The 21026-nt window shown below is 36.2% G+C and overlaps 1 protein-coding gene across 1 annotated transcript; it reads left to right on the top strand.

Moving 5' to 3' along the window:
- The first annotated feature begins 2458 nt into the window (after nucleotides 1–2458).
- podxl (podocalyxin-like) lies at nucleotides 2459–19644 on the top strand. Its single transcript, XM_042721882.1, has 7 exons — nucleotides 2459–2829; nucleotides 16240–16806; nucleotides 17413–17561; nucleotides 17655–17684; nucleotides 18168–18279; nucleotides 18428–18633; nucleotides 18811–19644. Exons 1-7 carry the CDS (start codon nucleotides 2793–2795, stop codon nucleotides 19003–19005), a joined length of 1296 nt encoding a protein of 431 aa, XP_042577816.1. The 5' UTR covers nucleotides 2459–2792; the 3' UTR covers nucleotides 19006–19644.
- The last annotated feature ends 1382 nt before the right edge of the window (nucleotides 19645–21026 follow it).

The raw sequence follows: 21026 nt of genomic DNA, 5'->3' as shown, positions 1-21026 counted from the left end.
CACAAAGCACTGGATAGCTGGCCAATCAGAGCATAACTGGATTGTATGGGCGATGAGCTTTATAAAAATCGACGCGTTTCAGAAGGCAGGGCATAGAGGACAAACAATAATGTACAGTATTTGAAAAATAATGTATTTTTTAACCTTAAACCGCATAAACACATTTCATTACACCAAATACACAACATAATGTTCTTTTTAGCAACATCATATGACCCCTTTAAGTCAAAACAATATAATTTTTTTTTGTGCATAAAATAGATTTTGTATGCATATAATATAATAAAAAATTTATAAAATAAAATAAACACTACATTTATTTGAGGAGTTCATGTTTGCAGAATGGTAAAAACAGTGTGCCACAATGCCTTTAGAAACTGTCTAGTCAAAAAAATGAAAGAAAGAAAGAAAGAAAGAAGTAATATTAAATAAAAATAAATAGAATTAAACATAAAATACAACAAAATAAGGGAAAATAAAATAGAAAAATGGCCTGTAGAAAATGCACAGTCAATAAATAAATAAATAATGTATGCAGAATGGTATACGAAAAAGTGTAGGGTCGGAATGGTCTGTAGAAACTGGCAAGTCAAATAAATAATTATATAAATAAAATTAACAATTTGAATTAAATATAATATAATAAAATGCAAAAATGGGCTGTAAAAACTGGCAAGTCAAAAATAATTAAGTAAATAAAATAAAAAATTAAATATAATAAAATGCAAAACTGGGCTATACAAACGGCAGCGTCTGAATAAATAAATAAAAATAATTCAAAAATAAAGTAAAATAAAATAAAATAAAATAGGCACACTAAATTTATTTGTAGAGTTCATGTATACGAAACTTCCCACATACAGGTTTTTGCCAGAGTCATAAGGCTACTTAGTGGTAAGCTCAGTAAAAAAAAAACATGTGGACTTCAAGTCCAATACCAATACAAACACTACATTCCTTTTCCCAGCTGCTGGCATTACGACACAATTGTGAGAATCATGGAGCATTTACACTTGACAACACACATGGCTCAACTCAACTAAAGCGTAAGATAAAGAACAGAAGCACTTGAAAGACAATTTAAATAAACTTGCTTCTCCATATAACAATGGAATCGGTCTCCAAACGTTTCATGTTTAGAGCGTTAAGGGGGCAAACAGGCTATCATAGCGACTATTTCAGGACTGAGAGAAACGCCCGGGAAATACAACCAACACCCATGTGTTTATCTCCCTTTGTGCAGCACCCAAACATTTCCCCTCTACCATTAATAACAATCACACATGACATGACAGGAGTTTTGTCACTGCTCTGATCTAACATTTCCTATTGACTGGTTACAACAGAGGGCCTTCTCTGGGCCCAGACTGAGCTAATGCTATAATTAATGGAGCATAAGTAGATGCCCATGAGTGGAGGTCGCAAAAGGTCACAGTTCATGAAACCAAAACTGAATGGAGGTATTGTCTTTTATGGCACTTAAAAGTAAACATGAATTTCCCGGACTAAAACAAGAGCTTTTGAAGTCTGGTTGTCATGGTTATTGGCTTGGTGACTCTGGTGTTGTGCTGGCAGTGTCAGATCTGGCCTTCACAATCCACACAGCAAACTCCACACCAGCTGCGCTTACACATAGCTTTCTCAGACTAATTAACCCATTCGTTTTCTGACAAATTTGGTGAACTTCACCAAATATGGGACCCGTTGACATTCAAGGGAAATTTCTCACACTAATATACTTATTCGATTTAATTATTAAAAAACAAAAGTCTGTAAGTGCAAGACTATACAGTAAAATGATGTATATTGTGATTCCTTTGTTATTGTACCAGCAAAAATTTTAATTAAATTAAATTACTTCATGACATTTTTACTGCATAAAATGACATTAAGTCAAAAATTTAAACAACAAAAATATTGAATCAAATTATGTAATTAATAGTAATATTATATATTATTAGTTATATTATATTATATAATATGCAATATACAACTGGTAGAAATTACATATCATATTTATCATAATATTATAATTATAAAAAGTTATAATGTATTACATTCATAATAAAATCAAAATATGCATTTTATTTTTTATTATTTTATAATAAAATTATATATTAGTAATATTTTATTAGAGATATACATAATATGCAATATTCAATTTTATTGAGTTTCTATTTCTAGTTTTATTCATTTTAATAAAAAACTATTGTTGATCATTTTATTAAATTATAAAATAATAATAATAATAATAATTATTATTATTATTATTATATGTTAGTAAGATCATTAAATATTTAGAAACACAGAAAAGTTGATTTAATGAAACACAGGATGTTGATTTAATGATACATCATTAATACAGTGACATGCATGATGTTAGACATAGACAGTAGTATTAATGGGCTAGTCCTGTGTCTGCCCAGCCCTCTCTGTTGGGCCCCCTGCGTGAGCTGCTGCTGCTGCATCTCAGACCTGCCCTGAGATCCGCCGCACAGCACGTCACTCCAGACGACTCCGCGTATTCAATACATGACAATCAGCGGAGCCAAGGAAACCCAGCAAAACTCTGCCCCCCAAATCCCCGGACCCTCAGGGTGGGGTAGAGACTCAGAGAAGCAGCAGCTCAAACAAAAGCACTCCTCTTGGCTTTAAGATTAAAAAAATACCAGCTGCAACAAAAGTGCAGATACAAACTCCAGACGAAAAGTGGAACTGATCAGCGTCTCCACATTTTCATGCAAAACTTTTCCTGAAGTCACTGAACGAGCAGCGAGCATCAAACTGACGGAATGAAAATGGCAATCTCGTGGACTCTCATTGTATTAGGTGAGTTTACGTTCATATGCGTTAGCATGCTGCTTAGATGTTAATTAAACTTACACATTTCTCATAATTAATAATTAGTGGCGTCAGGATATATAACTTTGCTCAGGTTGATAATTCAAACTCCTCGTTTGAATATAAACTCTTTGTGATTTCAGAACTTTAATGCTTTAAATTCTTTCAGCGTTCTCACATAATTCCCGACAGTAATAATTTAAACCATTAGGTGTGATTAGCCCGGATTTGAAAATTGGGGGTGTTAAAGAATTGTGCTATAATAACCCCTATAAACACAACTCATTATATACACTATAAACACTTTAAAAGAGACAGACATGTATGTTTGTGAAAGATATTTTCTCTGTTTTGGAGGGATGATCATTTTTAAATCATACCATATTTATTGCATCAAAAATTGATAATACTTTACTATGGGTTGGATCATTTTATAATTTGCTTATTATTCATGCAACAATACACCGTTATAGTTTTCATGAATAATCACATTCACGTCTCGCAGCGATCATTTTCATACCACAGACGCTAACATTCTTGCAAACTGTCTAAACTGAATTATACATGTCATGCAGACATTCATATGAGGAGTTTTAAACAGTAAATTAGTCATTCAGATATTTTTGAACACGAAAATTTTATAGCTACGGGCTACTTATTCAGTCGGTTTCTCTCTAAGGAATAGCCTACAGGTCCTACTTTAACATTTAATTCACACTTAGGAGTGGCGATTGTTTGGTAAATTTATTAATCGGTTAAAAAATAAAAAATAAAAAAAATAACAATATTGTGTCCGAAATTAGGTTAAGGGGAAACATCTGTTTGTAATGTGTATAAAGGCTTAGTGTTTTTCAAACAACATCAAATGTCTAACACTTAGAAGATAACAAGGAACGTTTTCAGAACTTTGGAGATAATGTTCTGGCAAAGTTCTCTCAAAGCTATGAACAAACATTCTTGCAGTGATGTTAATATATAACATGCGTTTATTGTTCATGGAACGTTTTATTTCAGAAACTCTTTAGTTGGACATCTATCAGTATTATTATTATTATTTTAAATGTTACTACTTGTTTCAAAACGTTCAGAGAACGTTCAAAAGTAACATTTCATAATATTTTATTTTATTATTATTGTTTTGTTTTAAAAACTTAATGGGAACATTAGTGAAACGTTCTTAGAACATATTTATGTCTCTCTTTCTGGCATTTTCTGACATTTTTTGATCAACCTGTTATATTGGTAAACATTCTCATATAATTTCATATTTGAATTCACACCAGCTACTATTCTGTTCAGCATAATGTTTATAACTCAAAGATGGTTATCATGAAACAACTCACATTTTGCTGACAGTTACAGCTATTAATGTAACAGCACCTGAACGCATCTGTATGTGTAAAAAAATCCTGCAAAGAGCTCTGGGAAGTGCAGCATCTGTGCCACTCAACATTTCTGTCAGCTGCTTTGCCGAAATTACAAACAGTGACACAATTACAGATGAAGTGCATCTTAGACCCAAGAGGGATGTGAGGGAGGACTGTTATTCTTTAATTATCAGTGGGGTGCACCTGCCTGTCCAGACATCAACCTGACAGTCATTAGAAAAGCTTCATGTTTTGTTTGGCCAACCTTGTAAAAAGCACCATAAGCACTTTTGACTCTGCTCTGTCTCAGTCAGCCTTTTCTAAAAGGTCTGATTAATTGTTTGAAATTGCTTTCTTGTAGTACAAAAAAAAAAAAAAGGATGTTGTAATCTCAGCTTTTCTGAACTTAAGATTGGGTGACCATATTTTAGTTTTCCAAAAAGAGGACGGATGTTGGGGGGTTTCGCCTGAGAGTATACAAGGTTTTTTTTGTGTTTGTTTGCTTGTTATAAAAAAAAAACAAGTAGATAGAATACAAAAAGTATAGGGAATAATGTTAGAGGTTAATTTTTAAATAAAAATAAAACAAGTCAATAGAACAGAAAAATAATAGATAATGCTTGTGTTAGAAGGTCATTATTTATAATTTTTTTTTGAAAATAAGTAGAAAGAATAGAGAATGCTAGTGTTAAAGACTCTTTTTCTTTTTAAATAAAACAAGTAGTTAGAATAGAAATAGAACAGAGAGTGCAAATGTAGAAGGTATTTTTTTAATTAAAAAAAACTAGCAGATAGAATTAGAATTAGCATTATAATAGAGTGCTAGAGTTAGAGGGTCAAATGAAGATGAAAGAGGTGTGTTTCCAGCTGTTTCTTGAAAATGATTAAGGACTCAGCTGCTTGGATTGAGTTGGGCAGGTCATTCCACCAGAACGGAACAGTTAATGTAAAAGTCCATGAAAGTTTTATGATAGGCATAATGCAAAATGTTTCAATACAAGCATTTCAGTCAAATGTAATTTATGCAATATTTCAAACATTTAACCCGCTTGCAGAAATTAACCCATGGCAACAGTTTAAAAGTAGCCCAATTATGTGGGAAAAAATGCAGACTTGGCAACCCTACATCCAACAAGAGCTGCAGGAGTCAGATTTGACTGATCTCAGGTCGAGAATAAGCAGAGATGACTGACAAGACCATGCTGGAGTATTTGCTGCTCAAAAGATCCTGAGCTCATTGACAAATATCTGATCTCGTAAGATGTGCTCCCTTTACACAGTGCATGTGATCGGGAAATCGCAAGTGAACAGCGCGAATGCTCATTCAAAAGAGATTTAAATACTCCGCATACTGAGAGCGGCTCCCAGGCCCGTAGCCAGCTATCAGGTCACCAAGGTCCGGACCTCTGTAAATTTTTCATGTTCAAAAATAAAATTTGTTTTCTGAATTACTAATTTGCTGTTAAACTCCTCATATGAATGTCTGCATGACATTTATAATTCAGTTTAGACAGATTGCAAGAATGTTAAGAGCCCGTGGTATAAAAATTTAACTGCGAGACGCTGGCGGAGTTTTATTTATTTTCCGTTCTTTGTTTGTTTTAATAGCAATATCTGGCAACACTGCATTGCCGGCGGGCACTTAAAATGATGGTATCAAAAAGGCCCATGGATACAACATTTGGCAAGGGAAACACAAAAAAAAAAGAAAAAAAAAAACCTTGACATTATCTGTCAGAAATCACATTTTGATGCAATAAATAGGGTATGATTTTAAAATTATCATCCCTCCAAAAAAGAGAAAACATCTTTCACAAACATCTTGTGTCTGCCTCTTTTAAAGTGTGTAGTGTATATAATGAGTTGTGTTTGTAGGGGTTATTATACACAATTCTTTAAGAGACCACCCCCACCCTCCACTAATTTTCAAAGCTTGGCTTCCTGATGCAGCAAAATTATTTACAATATTTGAATATTTAAAGGAGTGGACACAAAAATCATGGGAGCGAAACACATGTTGCGGGAGCAGGCAGCAATGGTCAGAGATACAGTGGGAGCAAGATTAAGAAAACAGCCAAATGCCGGACATTTTGGGCGATTAAGAAATCCCGGCCGGACGCATTTTTTTAGGTCAGAAGACATGTCCAGGGACAAGAGGACGTATGGTCACCCTACTTGAGCATTGATAAAATTTAGGCCTGTATCCATGTTGTTTACCTCAGAGTATTTATAAAGGCTTCCTTGTGCTGATAAACCTGAGTTTTGAGGGCTTCCTTGTGTTGCATAAGGTTTCCTCCATCCTCTACTGTCAAGAAAGCCTCAACATTTCAATCAGCCAACATATACTGACTGCAACAAAGTATCCTTTGGCAGTGCTCTGGTCTGGATGCGGCCTGACAGAGCTGTCTTACACAAGGCTTGGGAAAGTGCAAAACAATGGGTAGGAAAGTATTCTGTCAACATCCCTGTTCCCAGGGAAGGTGTGGCACTTATTTCCTCTTTCCTCTGCTCCGTTCCTCTTGTTCTCTCTCTCTGTCTTATTACATCTCTCAGCCAAATGGTCCAACTTTTTCCTAAAAATAGAGATTATTCAAGGAATGAAACACTGATTTATATGATGCAAGAGTAGATATAAAACCCGAGGGGGCATAGTGTTTAAGACCCCAAGAAAAGCCTTGGTATGCATGGTTTTCTGTCCTGTGTCGAGGTGTTTCCTTTTTGAACAAGAAGTTTGGGTGGGGTATAGCAAAGGGCTTGTCTTATTTCAAATAGCCAGTTTAGTTTGCATTACAGCTATGAATTTTATATTTTATAAATGTTATTTTTAAAATATAAATTTTATACCACAATAATAAAAATGAAAAAGAAATAGCTAAATAAAATAGAAACAGATGGTGTATTTAATGACTTAAATACTTTGAAAATCCTTTTTTTTAGTCTTAATGTGGCACCTAGAAGTAATGTAATTCCCTGCTTAAAGGGGTCATATGATGCTATTTTAAAGATCATAATTTTGTGTATTTGGTGTAACAGAATATGTTGACATCCTTTAATGTTCAAAAAACATCATTTTTCAAATACTGTACATTATTGTAGTTCCTCTATGCCCCGCCTCTCTCAAACACGTAGTTTTCTACAAAGCCCCTCCTTCCGACAAGCGCAGTCTGCTCTGATTGGGCAGCTGACCCAGTGTATTTTGATTGGCCAAACACCACCAGCACGTGTAGGATCACAAGTGTGCCTTTGTATAATGGTGTGTTTCGTCTTTTTACATAATTGTGAGGTCAGTAATTAGTGTACTTAGTTTTACCATCAGTTCAAGCTCGAAAGGGGAGCAGAGTCATCAAACACAGTGATGATGATCATATGTATTTGCAGTACACAAGCCACGATTAAGAAAGCTGACTCCACTGTGATGTGAGTGACCCCTGTTTCTCTCTCTCACACACACACAACGCGATACTCTACACAGTGCAAAACTCTGCATTTGAACAGTCAATAGCAAATACTTAAACTATTAAGAAAACACTTGCAATAGCTGATTCAGAATAAGCACCAGATTGTCATAGCAAAGTCGGAATTGACCCATTTTTTTTTAGAAATAGCCTTTGCACAGCCAGCTTTGTTGGCTACTCTCCTAAATCATCCATAAAATGCATTGCACAAATTCGAACATCTGGGTTGTGCTGTTCTGTTGTAAATAAATCTTAACCAATGATTCCTCATTGCATCTACTTTCGGAAGGCCAAATAAAGTGCCTTTCCTTTCACACAGAAACACACAACGTCTCCCTGACATGGCTGCATCAACACTAATGTAGTTCACGAAACCACACCTTCTTTCTTTGCATGAACATTTGGGCGGCATTACGCAAATATTTCCACATCGTGAAGTAGACATGTGGGGGCGTGTTTAAATGTTTAAATGAGGCATTATAGCCCGGTCTGGATCAGCCTTCTCTTTTAGATAGAATAAATCCTTTTGTGGGAGACTTTGAGCTTTGTAACTCTGCAGACCTTATACATGCACAAATAGCTACATAACACACTAAAGAAAAGGAAAAACACAAATCACATCATATGACCCCTTTAACATGAGAGCGTATAATATTTATAAGTGAGATGTCCAAGGCAAGGAGCGGGAGAGACTGGCCTCTGTATCTTGAGATTGCAAAGATGGCCCCTCCGTCATTCTCCTCTCCTTTTTCTCATCTGCTTATTATGTATAACATCTGCAACTGGCACTGCCAGGATCTTCAACTCCCTTCTCTAATCCAACCTCTAACCCCGCCTCCCCTCTCTAGTCTCTACCCATGAATCCTTCACTTTATCACGGATACTTTGCACCATTAGCAGCTAGTCTTTCTTAGCCCCCCATAAAAAAGAAAAAAACACATTCTTCAGCAGATGAGCTCAAATGTAGCTGTTTGCTATTATTCAAAAACTCTTTATCCTTAAATGACAAAAAAAGTGGCACTTCAGCTTCAATTCTTCAAACTCTTGAGTATTTAGTCCTCAAAAAACTTGTAATAGTTCTATTGGTACGCTATAATGACATCTGATAATGTGTGTCATGAGGAATGCGTTTGAGTTAGGCACATAAATACCTTGTTCGGCCTCTGTCCAGCCCTCTCAGACTTCATCTTCTTTTCTTCTGTCAATCTTTCATTTTTTGTGTGCATTTTTATATTCACAGTCTCTCTCCTCACTTCAATAGAAGGGTTAGTTGTGACTTAGCTCCATAAAGGAGCCCCCAATCCCCATCTTCCCTGCCCCCCTCCCGTTGGGCCGATGGGTCTGTTTAGTTACCCCTGAATAGGACACTATCATGGTGAGAGGGGGCATGCTAGGGGCCCAAAGAGGTCCCGCACACAGCTGGGGAGGGGGTGGTAGACTGAGGGTGTGCATGTCCTATTCAAAGAAATTCGTACAATACAATGTAATACAACTTTATTAAAGCCCAAACTGCAATTAAGGAACAACTTACAACTTTATTAATGCCATTAAAACATAACACTCCTGGCAACAGAACTGCCCCTTCAAATGAAAGATTTTTACTTTTAAACAGAGCTGGATAAACTGAGTCAATACAAACTTATTGGAGTTAACATCAGCATTTTCACAAACTTTTCACTACCAGTCAAAAGTATGGAATAATTATGTATTTGAAAGAAGTCTATATTTTCACCAAGGCTGCATTTATTTAAGCAAAAAAATCAATAATAAGAGTATCATTGTGAAATATTATTACAGTTTACAAAATAAGTTTTCTGTTTATTAAGATTGTAACAATAAATTGCTACATTTTAATAATGTTTCATTTATTTCAAAATGTAATTTAAAAACCAGGTCCAATAGAGTGAAGCAAAAAGCCTTAGTTTAGTAGTTTAGGTCTGGAGAAGTGATTAGCAGTGGCCATATTTTTGGAAACGCAAGGCTGTGATAAGATGGTGATTAGACAGAGGGCTAAATGAAAGACAACACAACCAAGATGAACAGTCTCTCATCAAGATCCCCAATCTCGACAGCAACAATGCCCTGTTTCTACAACAACCACTACTGATTGTTCTGACATCCCAGTGGGATAGGATTTACAAGATCTTCATTCTGGGTGGCCAGTTCTGGTAAAAAGCACCAACAGTGGAAATTAATTGTGCAGATATAGGAGTTTAAGTCACTTATTACATAAAGTCTTGGACTGATTGATATAAACAGTTGCTGTGGTGTTTAGAATGAGCCAATGATTTTTTAAAAGGAATATCAGCTTACATTTGGTTTGTCTTTATTTTTCTGCACAGGATATAATATTAAATTGTAAAATAAAATTAAAGCAACTGGAGCTCTGGTAAATACTGGGTCAGCAGCTAGAAATCTGTTGAATACCAAATATATAATTATGAACTTGAGAGCCTCAAATTAAGGAAAGGCTATTGTTTTAAGCCTCAAGAGACTATGAAGCAGATTTGGAAACCATTGTTTTGGCATCTGTGGTTCCGCCCATAAGAGTAGGTGTGTTACTTCCTAAGTTACTGTATGGAGTGTCCTGTCCAGCTCACTAAAAACAGAGATAAACTCCCACTATGACCTGACATCAAGACATTTTAATAGCAATATGAGGTTATAACACCTGGAGATAAACTGGTTCCTGTCTCCCATGCTGCTGAGACACCAGACACCAGTGATGGGTCAATTGATACAGAGGCTACGATGCTCCAACGCAGTTTTCAAAGCACTATTGTATCACACATTGTGCCGATGCTTGTATCGAAATGACAATACCTCGTGATTGATGATGTTTGAAGCTTTGAATGTCATGCAGTATCACATGGTCAGGACAGCTGGTTCGAAAAAATCGGTGCTTCGCATGACTCTTGTGTTTGACTTTACATTGACTTGGTTGTGTGTGTGTGATTGTGATTACACATATTTGGGATTCAGTAAAATAGTTTAGAATAACCTCAACACCAGACAGAAACCGAATGCACGTCACACCTCAGAGTCTCAGAGACCCCAAACCGCTCAACCAAATTATTTTTGCTACTACTCCCATCAATTATTAATTATAATTACATACTAGTATATTTTATATTATTGATCAATATGTGAATCCATTGACCGGACTATGCATGACACGAGTTGCCACAGATTAAAAACTTTTTCAAAGCATCCTCTGCTCCACGATATTTTGTGGAGCAGAATTATATATATATATATATAAATATTATATTTTCGGCACAAATTCATGAAAGCCTCAAACGGTTCAGAAAGCCTCGGTTTACCATCACTACCAGCCACCATAGTCCAATGTTTACCAGGAGCCAGAGCGCCTGACATCTTGGCAAAATTAAAAGTACTGACTAATGCTAAACATAAATTCAGTAAGATTGTTATTCACGCCAGTGCTAATGATGTTCGACTTTGCCAGTTGAAGATCACTAAAAATAACATTAAGGAGGTGTGTGAACTTGCAAGTACGATGTCAAACATTGTAATATGCTCTGGTCCCCTCCTGCTTAAACCGCGGTCACACTAGACTTTGAGCATGTGAAATTTGTTCGGACGGTGCTGCGAAATGGTGCAGGACCCAGATATGACATAACGTGCCAAGGTTTTCACAGTACATCAACAAAATATCCTCACTAGTCATAATTATTTTCTATTTAAATAATAACAATCAGTCACAAGTATAGTTAATCAAGTACACACACGCACACATACAAATCTCATGCAATAAAAAAATCATCCGCTCCTGTTTCCCTTGCCAGTGCAAACCAATGCAAACCGCTTCTCTTTTTATTTGATTTTTGTAATCTTTTAAAGTTGAGTTGTATAAAACAGGATAATGCGACACTGCTAAATTTAGAGATTCCTCCATGTTTTAAATTTCTGTACCGAGAGGTCACTTTGTGACGTTTTGATCTTCTGTTGGTCTCACCCATTTACTTGATGCGAATTCACAGCTCAGAGTTCACCAAACTTCAACTTTGCTACACAACGAAATGTGAAATATCTTTGCATGGCTTGCGTTTCTGGTCTGACGCATTCGCATGTGTATCAATGGCATGAAAAGTCTAGTGTGACTGCGGCTTTACCGTGGTGACAAGATACATAGCAGACTGTCGGCACTCAATGGCTGGATGTCTAAGTGGTGGCCGCAGAATAACATAGGTTTCATAGACAAGTAGATGAGTTTTTGGGGCAGACCTGACCTGTTGAAAAGAGATGGTCTCCATCCCTCCTGGGGTGGTGCAGATCTTCTCTCTAGAAATAACTGGGGCCCAGGTCAGGAAGCAGACAGACTGGCTAAACCAACCATCTGCTAGCCGCCTCACGTCACAGAAATCAGTTAATTCTCAGCACATAGAGACCCTTTCACCTAGATATCACACTATAGAGACTATCTGTTCCCCGAACTAGAAAATACAAAAAAATGTCCAAACCAATTTAAGAGTAACAAATTAATTGATGTTCAACAAATAAAAAAATTATATAATACAGAGAAACAAATTATAAAGCTTGAATGATATGAATAGCAGGTCCTTTTCTACGAAAGCACTGTTTGTAAAGATATGATCACTGATCATAACCTAGATGTGCTCTGTTTGACAGAAACCTGACTAAAACCAGATGATTACATTATTTTAAATGAGTCTACCCCACAAGATTACTATTATAAACATGAGCCACGTCCAAAAGGTAAAGGGGGAGGTGTTGCTTCAATTTATAACAATATTTTCAGTATTTCTCAGAGGGCGGGCTTCAAGTATAACTCGTTTGAAGTGATGGTGCTTCATATAACTTTATCCAAAGAAACAAGTGTCAATGATATATCCCCTGTGTTTGTACTGGCTACTGTATACAGGCCACCAGGGCACCATAAAGACTTTATTAAAGAATTTTCTGATTTTCTATCAGAGTTAGTGCTGGCTGCAGATAAAGTCTTAATTGTTGGAGATTTTAATATCCATGTTGAAAATGATAAAAATGCATTTGGATCAGCATTTCTAGACATTCTGAGCTCTATTGGGGTTAGACAACACGTGTCAGGTCTACTCACTGTCGAAATCATATTTTAGATTTAATACTGTCACATGAAATTGATGTAAACGGTGTTGAAATTCTGCAGCAAAGCGAGGACATCTCAGATCATTTTCTAGTCTTGTGTAAACTCCATACAGCTAATACTGTAAATTCTACTCTGTTACAAGCATGGTATAACCATCACTTCTACCACAAATGATTGCTTTGTAAGTAATCTTCCTGATTATCTCAATTCCTCAGCATATCCAATAGCTCAGAAAAACTATGGACTCTCTTTTCTAGCATTTTAGATACGGTTGCTCCTTTACGCTTAAGGAAGATTAAGGAAAACAATTTAACACCGTGGTATAATGAGCACACTCACACCCTCAAGAGAGCAGCCCGGAAAATGGATCGCAGCTGGAGGAAAACAGAACTAGAGGTATTTGGTGTTGCTAAATTAATGAAAAATAAAGCACCGACAGGCATTAACATTTCCCAGAAGCACAGCAGTAATGATTTTATGAATGACTTTAATTCCAAGATCGATACTATTAGAGATAAAATTGTAACCATGCAGCCATCAGCTACAGTATCGCATCAGACAGTGCACTATAGATCCCCTGAGGAACAATCCCACTCATTCTCTACTATAGGAGAGGAAGAATTTTATAAACTTGTTAAATCATCTAAACCAACAACATGTATGTGAGACCCTTTTGCATCTAAGCTCCTAAAATAGGTGCTTCCAGAAGTCATAGATCCTTTTCTGACTATTATTAATTTGTCATTGTCATTAGGATATGAAACCTTCAAACTGGCTGTTATTAAGCACACAAAAAAATAACACAATTTGACCCCAAAGATCTAGTTAATTACAGACCGATCTCGAATCTCCCTTTTCTGTCAAAGATACTAGAAAAGGTAGTATCCTCACAATTGTATTCCTTATTAGAGAAAAATGGTATCTGTGAGGTTTTCCAGTCAGGATTTAGACCGTATCATAGTCCTGAGACTGCTCTCATTAGAGTTACAAATGACCTGCTCTTATCATCTGATCATGGTTGTATCTCTCTGTTAGTGCTACTGGATCTCAGTGCTGCGTTCGATACTATCGACCACAACATTCTTTTGAATAGACTAGAAAACTTTGTTGGTATTAGTGGAAGTGCATTAGCATGGATCAAATCATACATCTGACCGCCATCAATTCTTAGCAGTAAATGACGAGATATCATATCGATCACAAGTACAGTATGGAGTGCCACAAGGCTCAGTACTAGGACCATTGCTTTTCACACTTTAAATGTTACCATTGGGAGATATTATCAGGAAACATGGTGTTAGCTTTCACTGTTATGCTAATGACACTCAGCTCTATATTTCTTTGTGGCCCGGCGAAACATACCAGTTTGAAAAACTAACAAAATGCATAGTCGATATAAATAACTGGATGCTGAGTAATTGCTTACTGCTAATTCTGAAAAAACAGGGGTGATTTACTGGACCTAAAACCTCTGCATGTAATCACCTAGAACACTGTCTAACACTTTATGGCTGCTCTGTCAATTCTTCGTCATCAGTTAGGAACCTAGGTGTGCTATTTGATAGCAATCTTTCCTTCGAAAGCCACATTCTAGCATTTGTAAAACTGTATTTTTCCATCTCAAAAATATATCTAAATTGCAACCTATGCTGTCAATGTCAAATGCAGAAACATTCATGACCTCAAGGTTAGATTATTGTAATGCTTTATTGGGTGGTTGTTCTGCACGCCTAATAAACAAACTCCAGCTGCTCAAAATGCAGCAGCTAGAGTTCTTACTAGAACCAGTAAGTATGACCATATTAGCCTGGTTCTGTCAACACAGCACTGGCTACCTATTAAACATTGTATAGATTTTAAAACCCTGCTAATTACTTATAAAGCCCTGAATGGTTTAGCACCTCAGTACTTGAGCAAGCTCTTATCATATTATAGTCCTCCACATCCACTGCGCTCTTAAAACTCTTTTCCTATTCAGCACCCAAACTCTTAATAATCTAACTAACACTGTTCGGGAGGCAGACACACTCTGTCAGTTTAAATCTAGATTAAAGAGCAATCTCTTTAACCTGGTTTACACATAACACACTTACACATTTCTATTACTCAAATCCATTAAAGGATTGTTAGTAGGGCTGTGCAATTAATTGCATTCGATTATCATGTGCATCTCGTCAGTAAAGCCACTCCCGTGATTAGTAGTAAATCACCATCACCTGCTTCCAGATTGAGCGGCTTTCACTACACAGATCCATATTCACTGACAATTAGGCAAAATCGTCCTCCTAATCGTAGATGAATCGCATTCGATTTCGAACATGATATCACCTAGCTTGTCAGTGAACTACGGCTCTGTGTAGTAAAAGCTGAACTGGCCCCCAGACTGAGCCTGGTTTCTCCCAAGGTTTTTTCCTCCATTCTGTCACAGATGGAGTTTTGGTTCCTTGCCGCTGTTGCCTCTGGCTTGCTTAGTTGGGGACACTTAATTTCCAGCTATTTCGTCAACTTGACTGCACGGATATTATTTAAATTGAACTGAGCTGGACGATGACATCACTGAATTCAATGAATTGAGTGTTCACTATTGTCCTTTTGCATTGACACACTATTTTCCTGTTTGATACTGTAAAGCTGCTTTGAAACAATCTGTATTGTTAAAAGCACTATATAAATAAAGGTGACTTGACTTGACTTGCATAAACTGCCTTTAACTGAAAATTGAGTGTTTACTATTGTCCTTTTGCACTGACACACTATTTTCCTATTTTGATACTGTTAACCTGCTTCGAGACAATCTGTATTGTTAAAAGCCCTATATAAATAAAGGTGACTTGGCTTTGATTTGCATAAAGACAACAAAAAAATAAAAACAATAAAATCACAGCTTGACAGAATTTAAGATACCTCAAGAAGAAAGAAAACTGCTCCACATATATGCGATTAAAATAAATACAAGAAATCGGTTTGAATTACTTAAACCCCAATCTTACCATTAAATCAATAAAAATAAAATTTTGCTGATGATGCTATTATCCCGGAATTAGGAAATTTCACACTAAAGAACAAAATTTAAGTCATGATACTTGATATTCACATACAAAAGAGGATCCAGATGAAGACTGACTTAAGACAGCTTTACTATTGATTCCTGGTTTAAAGTAATACATTATGTGATCAACACAGCAAAAATTCTCCCTGAAAAGTAGTCAAATTTGGTTGTTACTTGTGTCAGTTGATAGAACACACTAGAAACGGTTCCATTCAAACGAATGTTGCAGCAAGATCATACAAGGTAACAAAGAAGCATTTTGTTAGCATGCATGAAAGAATTTTCACCAGCACTGCTACTGTTTACTTAAAATGCTGCGTTAAAGAAATTGCACAGAATCAATTTGAAATTTTGAGTCTGCAAGGCAGTATATTCTTTCACTCTTTCTTAACTGTCTGTTTTGCTTGTTCTTCATAGGCACCCTCCTGCAAGGCATGCAGTGCAATGCTAATGATAATTCAACTGCAGCCTTAAATGGGACCACTTTATCCACCGTGGTTGCCACTACAGCAGATTCCACTAAATCCACCGTTCCTCTCACCTCATTGAGTTCCACTAAACCCACCACTTCTTCTGCCTCATTGGAGTCCACTACCCCTGTCACTACACTCACCTCATTGAAACCTTCCACTCCATCCTCCTCACCAGAGTCCACTACACAAGCACCGACCACTAAAGCCACTTCACCAGCTCAGACTGGGCCATCTTCAACAGTGGCTAATCAAGACCCAGCCAATAACACAACCTCACAAAATGTTCTTGTCACAACTCAAATCACAACAATTCAACCCACTACACCCAACGCAGGCACTACTCTTACAACCTTCAACAACAGTCCTCAAAGTTCACCTACAACTCTCATCGCAACCGATCCCAACCAAAGTACCACCAACTCAAATAAACCTGTAACCACTACTTTTACAAAAGATGGCACCACCCAACTCTTGTCTACACAGACAAGCCCATCTGCTGTTGCCAAAAATTGTAAGTCGGAGGAATCACTTTATTACAATCTTTATGACTGCTCAACACAAAACAACAATGCTTGAATATTTATTATTGGAAATAGAAGAAAATTCTGTGGTTATTTACACATCTTCATGTCATTTCAAACTCGTACGACTTGCTTTCTTCCACGGAACACAAAAGTAGCACTTTTGAAGAATGTTCACGCTGAATTTATATTCAGTGTTGACAACACAATACAAAACAAAACAAAGTTACAAAACACACAAAAACCAATGCAGTTTGGCATCACTGATAGATATCCAACATAATTGTGTACATACTGTATGCAACTGAGATTTGAGCTCTACAGTGGAGGGTAAGACTTTCAGTTATTTTAATTTAACATTTTTTAATTTCACACAAATAGGGTACTCATGTGATTTCTGTGGGGGTTTTTTTTTAACTTGACAACTGCATGCTTGTTGTATGGGAAAGAGCATTGAGTCCTCAAAATATACCCTGCTGTGTTCCACAGAAGCAATTCAAATGAGTTCAGAATGACAAAAGGGTGAGCAAAGGATGACAGAGTGTAAATTTAGTTTGAACTATTAAAAAGTGTCTCCTTTTCATGTTACTTTTCAGCTGAATTACCAACAACAGAACCAGACTCTAAATCTACTGCTTCTCAAAGTCTTGGGACAACGAAAGCACAAACAACTACTGCCTCGATCATACCAGGCCAGCGAAGTGATGAAGATATTACAACTAACACTCCTCAAAAAATCTTTAATGTAAAATACTAACATTCATGTTTTTTCCTTATATATTGTTTATATTCTTTATCCTGATACTGTAAATGATCCTGTTGATTATCTCTTCTGCAGTATTCCTTTGATCTAAGCAACAGCACGGAGGTGAGTACATAAATGACAATAACATTGACAATAACTCCAGTCCTCGTCACAGAGAGCTCATTTACATTCTAAAATTCAATAACAAGTCAATATCAAGAATCTCTATGAGCTCTGAAAGTTTAAATACACTGTTAAATAATAGTAAAATAAACAACAAAAGGAAGCATGTTTCCACCACACAATAAAAAAAGAAAGAAAAAGAATTGAGTGAATTCAGAACTCCAAGCAAATTCAAAACTGAGAATTCTGAGAAAAAGTCAAAAATCTCATATACCCTTTTATTTATTTATTTTTTATTCCATGGCAGAAACAGGCTTCCATACCGAAAAATCTATTAAATTTAGCCAGAAAACTTTTCTTGATGAACAACAGTACAAAAAGTGAATGACCTCAAAAAATCAATCCTGATTCTCCTTAAAAATGAGCAAAGCATGCAGCCGAACAAGAAGTGCTACCATTTTAATATTTATTTTGTTCACACAGAAGAACGTCCTGGTTCAAACCTGTAAGACGCTGGGTCAGAAGATGAAAGGAAATTGCACCGTGACCGTAGAAATTCATGACAAACGATTAATTGCAACAGTAACAATAGATGGTGAGGGAAATGGTATGGCTTCCAAACTGATTAAAGCCTTATTATAGAGGAACCACTGGATTCAGTGCTTGCTATATTATGTTCGGTTATCTTTAATAACATAAGTACAAAAAAATTTATAGTAATTCACTTCCTTTTCTATTTACAGCCGACCAAAAGATACCGCCAGATAACTACAAACCTACAGAACCTGCCAGTGTAGACAATAGTACTTTGGAGAAACAGAATGTAAACGAGGACACAATACCAGACACGTTAATCGCCATCTTGGCTTCTTGCGGCGCTTTGGTGCTCATTCTGTGCTGCTTTGCTGCGTACTGCACTTATCATCGCAGATCCTACAGGAAGAACCAGGTAATGCTCAATTCCAAACACAAAGATGAATCAGACTCACATTGCTTGATTGGGGCCTACTTTTGATAAATTTATCTACGAATGATGAATGTTGTAAATAATTCAATTCAAAGTTACGTTCTGAATTCCAAAACGTTATGCAGTTTAACATCTCAATTTGTACTTTCCCCTCGGCAGCAACACCTGACAGAAGAGCTGCAGACAGTGGAGAATGGTTATCATGACAATCCTACGCTGGAGGTGATGGAGGTACAGCCGGAGATGCAAGAGAAAAAACTGACAATGAACAGGGAGTTCAACGACAGCTGGATCGTCCCCATAGACAACCTGCTGAAAGAAGACATACCTGATGAAGAAGACACACACTTGTAATGGCATCAGATGAACCGTCTGGAGAAGGAAACCTGCTGCTCTCATAACGGTAGATTGTGAGCGGCCAGAATGTAGAGAAAGCAGAGATTGACAAAGACTATCAAACGACAATGGTTTCATTTGGTGCCAGGGTGTATATGGTGTAATAAAGTAGTTGAATGTCAAGTATGTGCTAGAAATAGCGGAAAAGATTTCAGGTTTTGTGTGTCACTGTGCATGGGAAAGGGGAAATCTGTAAATGGAATGTCAATGTACAATCTGTGATGTCTCTTTGTGCCTTAACTTTTCTTTAGCACACCAATAGTATTCTAATAAACAACTTGATGAACATAAAATATATAACAAATATTAGGTAAAATAGCCCATTTATGATTTATAAAAGATTTGGTCCAATAATTTTCAGTATTGAGGAAAAAAGAATTTAGATTTTGCTTGCCATTTTCCCACTGCAATACATGTTGGGACTACATTCTCTAAATGGGAAGCTGGCCAAAATAAGGCATTGATTTCACTGCCTCTGCATTAGGATCATGATGCCTTAAAGGAGTAGTTCACTTTCAGAATGAAAATTCTGTCATAACTTACTCACCCTCCACTTGTTCCAAACCTGTATGAGTTACTTTCTTCTGTTGAACACAAAAGAAGATATTTTGAAAAATGTTGGGATCCGAATAGTTGATAAGCACCATTGACTTCTATAGTAGGAAAACAAATACAATGGAAGTCAATGGTGCTCATCAACTGTTCAAATCCCAACATTTTTCAAAATATCTTTTATGTTCAACAGAAGAAAGAAACTCATACAAGTTTGGAACAAGTGGGGGGTAAATGATGACAGAATTTTCATTCTGAAAGTGAACTACTCCTTTAGGATGCTGTCAAGAAATGTAAAGTTTAAGTTTCACATGTTAATTAAGGATTCAAGGTTCACAGATTCTGACCAGTGGATTTCTGTTATATTTTACATTTATTTGATTTTTAAAAATGATGTTATGGAAAGAAAACTCACAAAGTTGTTTCTACCTGATAAAACGAAGCATACATTGTGTTACTACGATACAAATTTTCCATCACTTTTTCTTGTATTATTTCTTGAGCAGAATGTAATTGTTGTGCTTGTATATAATGCTTATTTTTATGCTTCCTCCATAATTTGTTCAATTTTCTGTTTAGGAATGGTTAACATTCATAGGCACCAGATTACACTTGGACCAATGGATAATTCATCCTGGTAAATTAGACTATGGGTCAAAAGTATGTGACCCCATGACTGGCTGATAATTTTTCATTATCTTCCATTTGCTCCACTCAAGTCTCTGTGTTGGTAATAATGTCAGTATGAAGGTTTTCAGTCTTGTCAACCTGAAACATTTGACAACTCAAATTCTTTAGATTTAGTTACAGGTAAAAAATCATAATATGTCATTGTCTTTAATCAGAAAGATCACCTTTTTCTTTGAGGATGTTTTATTTAATGTTGATTTCACCAAAACATGTTTTTTTTATTATTATTATTGTATTTGCATGCACTACACAAATTTTTCAATATTAGGGTTTCACTGCTGTCTCAGTTTAGCTGTTGTATTTCCACCAAAGTATTAAGGTTGAATATATAATTGTATTCTGTTTTTGAAGTCAGTTTGCTGCTGTGTGCAAACAACAGGGGTCTGATACACTGGAAGCTTCATCTCTGTCAGATTGGACAGGGTTGGCCATGATTTCTAATATTAAAATTAAAAAAAAAAGTGTTTTTAAAGTGTTTTCTTAGGTAGTTGACATGTCGAGGCACTTAATCTTAAATGATAACACAATGCATTTACTACTGTTCAAAGGTTTGGAGTCTAAGTTTTTTACATGTGACCCTGGACCACAAAACCTGTCATAAGTCACACAGGTATATTTGTAGCAATATCCAACAATACATTGTATTGGTCAAATTATTGATTTTTCTTTTATGACAAAAATAATTAGGATATTAAGTAACCGATCATGTTCCATGAAGATATTTTGTAAATTTCCTA

This window comes from Cyprinus carpio, chromosome B4 (assembly GCF_018340385.1).
Source record: "Cyprinus carpio isolate SPL01 chromosome B4, ASM1834038v1, whole genome shotgun sequence".
Taxonomy (NCBI): Eukaryota; Metazoa; Chordata; class Actinopteri; order Cypriniformes; family Cyprinidae; genus Cyprinus; species Cyprinus carpio.
This window is presented reverse-complemented; position numbering and strand designations above follow the sequence as displayed.

Coding starts and splice junctions, on each gene's coding strand:
- podxl (XM_042721882.1), top strand. CDS start 2,793: ATGAAAATGGCAATCTCGTGGACTCTCATTGTATTAG. Junction 17,562..17,654: donor CTCCTCAAAAAATCTTTAAT/GTAAAATACTAA, acceptor TCTCTTCTGCAG/TATTCCTTTGATCTAAGCAA. Junction 18,280..18,427: donor TGCAACAGTAACAATAGATG/GTGAGGGAAATG, acceptor TTCTATTTACAG/CCGACCAAAAGATACCGCCA.